The sequence below is a fragment of the Aptenodytes forsteri genome, unplaced genomic scaffold (genome assembly GCF_000699145.1).
Source record: "Aptenodytes forsteri isolate BGI_AS27 unplaced genomic scaffold, ASM69914v1 Scaffold167, whole genome shotgun sequence".
Classification (NCBI taxonomy): Eukaryota; Metazoa; Chordata; class Aves; order Sphenisciformes; family Spheniscidae; genus Aptenodytes; species Aptenodytes forsteri.
In genome coordinates, this window is record NW_008795926.1 from 2,464,833 (window position 1) to 2,472,662 (window position 7,830).

The 7,830-nt window shown below is 41.3% G+C and overlaps 1 protein-coding gene across 1 annotated transcript; it reads left to right on the forward strand.

Annotated features, from left to right (window-relative positions):
* Nucleotides 1–4,427: 4,427 nt before the first annotated feature.
* Nucleotides 4,428–7,603, forward strand: LOC103903776 (tetraspanin-3). Its single transcript, XM_009285042.2, has 2 exons — nucleotides 4,428–4,569; nucleotides 6,774–7,603. The coding sequence occupies exons 1-2, from the start codon at nucleotides 4,428–4,430 to the stop codon at nucleotides 7,601–7,603; spliced, it is 972 nt and encodes a 323-aa protein (XP_009283317.2).
* Nucleotides 7,604–7,830: the final 227 nt, after the last annotated feature.

Below are 7,830 nucleotides of genomic sequence, written 5' to 3' on the forward strand. Positions count from 1 at the left end.
ATAGACCCTTTCCATGTTAGTGACAGTACCTATATTTAAAAGCAAAATACCTCTTGAAGGCAATTGTTTGGTGGAGAGACTGTAGATAGAAACAGAGCACAGAAATAAATTGCAAATATCTTTGGTTTTGATTCTTTTTTTTTTCCTCTAAAAAGCTGCATTTCATGTGAATGGAAATGCATAAAAATCCTATTAAAATTTGTTCCGCTTCTTTGAAATGTGCTGTAAGACTAATTCGGACAAAGTTGACATTTTATATACTTCTATCATGACTTAGGAAAGATAATAAAAATAAATTCTCTACTATAGTCACTATAAAACCTGGTATGAGATGAACGTTATATTTGATATAGATATACTTAGTACTATGTCAGTAAAAAGAGAAAAGGACTCTATCAAATACTCCTTTTACTTCCACTTGGCTAAATTTTCAGCTGCCTTGTAGGCTGACAACATTCTTTGCTAATATCTCTCTTGGTGGAAAAGCCGAACTTTTAATCATTTGTCAGATTAACCCAAAATGAATGTTTTCATTGATTTTTTTTTTTTCCCCAGTCAATGAGCTCAAAAAGGCATCAGTTATTCACCAGAAGAACCTACACCCTGCCAGCCTTCATCTTCGCAGATGAGTTCATGAAGCACGAGCTGTACAAATCTCATTCTTTCAGGTGAGCTCCCATTACAGGTCTGAAGAGGTCTGACAAGCTGCTCACACCCGGGTAATCCAATGCCCTCCTCTTAAAGGAAATTGCTGAATCTGTCTCTGGCCAGACCAAATATTTCAGAAGTAATCCCACACTCATCACATCATTACTGCTACAATGTTTTTTTATTTTCTCCTCCTAAATGGCTGCTCAAGTGAACCTTTAATCAAGAAAGTTTTGCATGTGATCATGCTGGATATCTCCCCTTCAGCTTAGTTTTGAGTAGCTAGTTACAGGAAACCGTAACAGGCCGATATTGGGCCTTGATTTACATTGTAAGATCAACAACGGGATCCAGGTTTCCATATTGTAATAAATCCTGATGACTTAAGGGTGAAGTTTTTGGAGCTTGAAGAACATAAACACACTTACGTCCTCTGGGAAACAAAGTAGCCAAAGGCAACATTTGCAAAAGCACCTCAGTAATTTAGGACCCTGAGATTGATTTTAAGATTTATCACAAAATTAATTTGAAAGATTTGTCCCGGATGCTGTATATAGATTTTGTAGTATCAATGTGAAACAAAGATTTCAAAATTTTTATTCACAAGTGGCTGTTTTTTGGCTGTGCAACTGGATTCATTTACATTGTTGAGCAAAAGGATCACAAGTAGAAAGTTCATGCATGTCACCTACAGCATGGCCATGGTCTGCCTGAGGTTTCACAGGTGTTGCTGTGGAGAACGCTGGCCCAGCAGGGGTCCAGCCCCATTTTGCATGAAAGATTTCTCTTGAGTAAAAAGCATCCTATAAGGATTCCTTTTTCTGAGGAGACCCAGCAGAGAAGAAACTTTACTAATGGGAAGTTCTGACAAGTGTACGCTTCTTGTCAGGTCTTTACACAGTTTACTAGCTTCCAGATAATGTATTCAGACACTTCTGACTTCCTCCCTAAAGAGAAATCTGTTAGTTATTTTCATGAGTTAACGATTAAAGGGCCTCTATTTCATATTAAAAATCTTTTTATAACTTCAGAAAGTGCCCAGAAATCTTGCATATGGTATGCAAAAAAATGAGAACACTGCATTCACATGAAAAATACTGTAACTAGTGATGGTTGAAAACAATGTAAAAAAAAGTCGCAAAATACTTTAAATGTCAAGGTGACTTGAATTTCACAGTGTTCTGTCCTTTCTTCATTTTCTGAAGTTTTTACAAAATACCTTTTCCTCCAGCCTGATTTTATTACCAGCTGCAATAAAATGAAGGCTAACAAAAGAAAAGAAATTTCCTTTTCATTTTAATTTCTTTTTTCTTTTGCCATTCTTTGTCTTTTAAAGTCTTCTCCAACTTCTGAAATTCCGAAGTGATGGAAGTACAGAAAGTGCTTTTGTTTTTTTTTCTTTTTTCTTTTTTTTTTCTTTGATAGTCTGTATTCATCCCAGTCCCAAGATATTTTATGACAATTCCAGACTGGCAAACAAAAATAGGAGGGGAAAAATAAACTGTAACACACACACAAAAAAGTTTTAGTCTTTTTCTTGTGTTCAATTCATAAAAGGAAAGAGAGGGAACTACATGAAAACATCAAATTTTTGCCATTTGATTTTCAGTATTTTCAATACCAATGAAAACTTGCAATGTTAAAAGCAAAACTAAATAAAAGCCCTGAAAGCATTTGATGCGGTTCCTCAATTACAAAAAAGGCCACTTTTGGTCAGGCAAACAAAACCAGGGGTAAACATCTGACTGGCTTTAGTTGAAACACCTGCACAATGGCAAATCAGCTCTTGTGGAGGATACATTTTCTCCATGAATAGGAAGTGACAATCATATCTCCTCTGCTTGCTTCAAGCTTTCCATGAGAGGTATTAGTCTCATGCAAGGCAACAGCATCTGACCTTGGTTACTATGGCAACTGGTTGTGCATGGCAGTGACTGTAGGATCTGGGTCCAGCCAGGCTTGTTCATCCTTTTTGCATTTGGGCTGTCAGAGTGATCTTGTAATATGACATGTCTCCAAAAAAAAAATGTTTTTTATTCCCAAAGAGCCAATAGACTTCTTACCAGATTTCAGTTTTTTTAAAAATAGCTTTCCGCTTGGTACCCAGTCCTTCTGCTGCGTGGTGTTTTGACTACCCATCATAGCTTGAATGATCTGATTGAGAAGAATCAAAGTTTGAGGTTTTTTTTCACCAAATATTACTATTTATTTGCTGTCACTTTACCTGCAGCCAGGGCTTTTCTTGGAAGTTGGAAAAACTGTGTGTGAAGTCTCTTCAGCTTGGGAAAGATATACTGCCAGGGCCAGCAGACAGGGTCAGGATCAGTGAAGGGAGGAGTGATATCAACGATACCCATTTACCACTTTTTCTGGATCTGCCAGCCTGCTGGGTCACATGCCAGCTTCCACCAGCTGAAGGGGTCAGGAGGATGGGTGGGATGGGGAGAAGCTTAATGTAAAAGCTGGGTTAGATGAAGTTGATAAAACCCTCTGTGTTTTAGTAAGGTTTTAAAGTCATATCTTACTCTATGGGTGTACTTTAATCTAACAAGTCCTTTAAAAAATATTCTAAACTCTCAAGCCAAACCTCTTCCAGAGTGCTTTAACTTCACCTACAAGGTCCAGCTACAGTAGCTTCACGTGGGCATGGGTTACAGGGGAAATGCCAACTGTTCTTTTGAGACAGCTTTAGGGCTCTTTTGTGTCACAATGAATGCGGTGGCTGAAGGTCTAGCTTTGAGATCTTGTCTCATTTTATATGAGGTTTGTATTAAACTTAGAAGATGGGCTTGTCTAACTGTGCCCCGATCCCATGGTCACCTCTTGGTTTCTTCTTGTTCACGCAAGTCTGAATGGACTAACTGGCCATCTTGATTTGAATTGTTGCCCATTACAGCAAGAGCTCGGATGTGCTCCCGGATCAATCTGTATGACAGTACATGTCATTTAAAATGAGTCTAGTCATCTGCCTATGTTGCATTTGCACAACTACAACATTGACTTGACGGCTCTCCGGTCCCACTCCTGGACCCACATGGAACAAACCTCTTTGACCTCCTGGCACATCAGAGCCATTCAACATCAGTCATTGCTTGCTAGAACAATGAATGCAAAAACCACACAGTTGGCATTTTATTAACTTGAAGGATTATACTTTCAGCAACATTCCAGAAAGTAGTTTATCTACGATGTATTACCTGTTACACCCACATTTGAATTTCAATACTCATCCGTTCATAAGCAGAAAGAACTCCAGAGAAAGCAGGAACAGCATTTATCATGTTATGCTGTTTACCACTGGAAAGAAAACAGAGGAGCATTTCTATTCTGCCTTACCTATACTCTCTTTGTCACACTACAGTCCCTTGATGGATACCTCCACTCATTGCTTTCTCCAAGCTTTTGGCCGCACACACAGGTAAAATTATTTAGCACAAATGCAGTGCTATTGAGGGTGCCAGTTAGGTCTTTTGGGTACTGCAGGGACCAGTTCTATATTTTCCTTGTCCTTCTTTATCTTGCCTGTCTTACCAGACAGCAAACATTTTGAGCAGAAGCCCTCTTCCTGAGTGTGTATGCATTACCTAACACAAAGTGGGTGAGGCGTTTTAGACAGCCCTGCCAATATTAATCCCCACTGTGGCAGTTTCCTCTTGCATGGTGCTGAGTATGCTCCATCCCCCCAGATGGCACTGGGCACTGAGAGCTCTTACCTGGGAACTGGCTCCCAGTCAACGTTTAGTGTTGGTGCTTCTGATTCCTGTGGCAGATAGGCAGGCATGCGGGTTCTAATGTCCGCTTGTACTGCCACAAAAGTCCTGACTTCAGGAGGAGGCTGTGTGCGGATGGCTCCCTGCTCCCGCGGGCCGGTTCACAGCTCTCTGCGTGGGTTTAAGTCAGCACAAAGGTACCAGTGGAAGGGTTAGAGCCTGCGGCAGCACAAACCCCTCCACTTACAAAAGCTGCTTCACCCCTCTCTCTCTCTCTCTCTCTCAGTCTCTGTCCCACAGCCATATGAAAGAAATAAAAAAAACCCCACAGTGGTCCAAAGAGTCAGATTTAAGTAAATGGGAAATTATTATATTTGGGGAATATTTAGAAAGATAAGAGCCTTTAGGCTTCAATAACCATTGAAATTCTCTCCTCTGTATTCAGGGAGGGGATGGCAGTTATCCTGGCTGAAATGAACAAGAGGTGCAGTAAAATTCTCCTGTAGATAGTTTGAGCCTTTCTAATATATTTCAGAGACTGCAGAATAAGCTAAAGGAAAATAGTATTGTAACTCAGTTCTTAATATCTCATTGAGCTTTATAAGCATGGGGGAAGGCAGAAAGGAAAAGAGGCAGATTCATGTGCTTTTTTCACAAAGCTTGCAAACTAGCAATAAGCAGCTGTTACTCCTCACGGTATTTTCTGTTATGTTTCTGATGTGTTTCCTTACACTTTTCTGATATGTTTCTTCTGCATCGTGGAAACATTAAATCAGTATAGTATGCCTGTGTGTACAGATGTGAGGGGAAATTCTGTCTGTTCCCCCCCTTCTCCCTCTCCCTGATGCAGAACATAGAAATCGGAGAAAAAGGCATTCAAGAGAATAAGTGAATGGCAGCAAAACCAACACAGCTGGAGGGCTGGGGGTAGCAGCAAGCTGAACAGGACAGAGGGCAGACACAGACTTCAGAGAACAGTTGCAGGAAAACACACATCCTAGAACAGCTTTGAAAGAAGCATTTGGTTAAGATTTAACAAGTTAATCACTGCATGTTAATTACTGTTAATGGAAAGATTAAAAATAATAAAAGCAATTTATCTCATTCAAAAATAATTAGCTTTAATGACATGTTTGTACAGCACATAGAAAGACATTTTGATGGGGATCAGCCCAACATCTGTGTGTGCATAGCATATATAACAGCAATAGGTCCTTGTAAAACATCTGACAGTTGTGGGATTATCAGCTTTGCTGAGACTTTTCCAGGGTTCCAGGGATCTGAGCACCGACTTACTCTGATTTTCTGTAGGGTCTGCAGGTGCTCATGTTTCTGAAAATGAGAATCATTTATCTGTATTCCCCCTTACGTATGCCTGTTGTATTAGCCCTGCTCTGCATCTTGAGAAGCAGAAGGGATGTTACAGGACTTCATCAGGATGATTAGGGAATCACTGTTGGCCTCGGGATCTGCCTTCCTGGAGCCTGTGGCAAGTTTTATGCAGGTTTCCCATCCTGCTTGGCTCTTCTGTATCATATGTTTGAGTAATAATGCTCTTCTGCTGGCTGATAAATGGCGTTAATTCCCTTTGGGATTGTTGTGAAGTCATTTAGCTGGTGTGTAATTCAGTTTCTTTACACACGAGGAAAAGTTAATACAGTTCTCACTGTTGTTTATATTCAGTCATTACAGCACTCAGTCAAATCACTAGTGATGCAAACTGAGGGGTACACGTGTGAAATGGTAGGGATTTCTCATCCAGGTGTCTTGAGTAATTGAAGTAATCTACACAGAAATCTTGCTGAGTAAGAAAGGGAAAAATATTATTAACATCATTATGCCCCTCATAAAACCTAATGAGTGGTAAATGTACTGGGAAGGATAATGAGTCTAGGTGAGTGTTACCTACAGAGATCCCTGATTGAATAGCTCTGCTTAAACTATTCCTTTGTTAATGAGACTGACTTGTGCATTTGTTGCCATCTTGGCTACTGCTGTAGGATTGATAGTTGGGTTACCTCTTTCACTTGGGCAGTCTAAGTGATCTGAACTAGCACTGCTGGCTACCACGTTGACTATTTCTCTATATTTAGCTCTTTAACATATGAATGTAGTAAAGCAAAGGGTGCAGCCTTTTTCAGCTGTCGTCCTCCTTCAAATGCAAGTGTCTCCAATGACAGCAGAGTAAATGACCTCTTGAAAGCTTGGCACATGCCCTCCTGGTTTCTCCAGGCTATGCTGAACAAGCTCAGCATGCGGTTAGCTGATGCAAGCAGGGCCTAGCCTTTGTGCTGGGTGAGTCTCATCAGTGTTGCTCCCTTGCAAGTTGTTTTTGGGTGGAGATGTCATCTGCTGCACCTGGATAAGTGGGGTGGAAACCTCTTAAATGGTGGTGGTGAGGGTTTGGGCTGCTAGCAGTGAGCAGAATGAGGAGAGTTAGAGCTGTGGTGGTGTTGTCATCATCTTTGTGGCGCTATGAGGACTCCTGGCTCAGGCCCTTTGCTAGATCTCTGCTGAGGTTCCTAGGCTTCATCTTCTGGGGCACTGCTGCAGCTCTGGCCTTTGGTGGAGTTTTTGTGATCCTGATGTACAAGAACTACAGATATTTATTTCAGGAGTCTTTCTTGTCTCTCCCTGGCTGGCTGGCTGTTGCAGCTGCACTTATCTTGGTACCTACTGGAGTTTTGGCTATCTCTATTTCTGCTAAGATGTCCCGCTATCGGCAAGGTGCTCTCATGTACTTGCTGCTGGTCCTTCTTTGCCTGGAAATGTCTTCGGCGGTTCTGGCACAGTTCTACTCTATTCGGATGGCTTCTGAGCTGGAAAGCACTATGGGTTACCTCGTCTATCAGTACAATGGGACACACTCCCAGGGTCCTGGCAGCAGGGCTGTGGATGCAGTACAGAGGAAGCTGCGGTGTTGTGGGGTCCAAAACTACACAGACTGGCTAAAGGCAACAGCTGCTTCTTGGCGTCTTCCAGCTGAAAAAACTCGTGTCCCTGAAAGCTGCTGTAAGGAGAAGTATTCTCACTGCAGGGGTGACTTAGGTCATCTGGAGCAGCTTTTTCAGGAAGGCTGCCTAAAGAAGATGGAAGACCAGTTGCATTTTGTCATGCTTTACTTATTTTGGTGCTGTACTGTGCTAAGCGTCTTAGAGCTGTTGGCTGGTTTCAGCAATGGCATCCTCATGAGGCATCAGCCTTTCCACGACTTCCGAATTCTGGACTCATCTACGTTCTCATAGACCTGCAGACACCGGCAACATTGCTGAACCTGTTGCATGTTTCCTTGGTTTTGTATCACTCTGGAGCTGCACTGGAAGAAAACTTTTTTAAAAATATATTTGCATGTAAATCCAACTAATTGATCACTGCTGGATTTTTTTCTTTAGTGTTACAATATTAGATCAGTTTTCCCCCAGTTCTTGTTCGATAAGTGTCCTGTATCTGAAAAGCTTCATTGCTGGAAGTC

Bases quoted from the DNA above. Each gene is read 5' to 3' on its own strand.
- LOC103903776 (XM_009285042.2), top strand. From the start codon at position 4,428: ATGCGGGTTCTAATGTCCGCTTGTACTGCCACAAAAGTCCTGACTTCA. The intron at 4,570-6,773 runs GTTAGAGCCTGC...TTGGGCTGCTAG, and splicing joins ACAAAGGTACCAGTGGAAGG to CAGTGAGCAGAATGAGGAGA.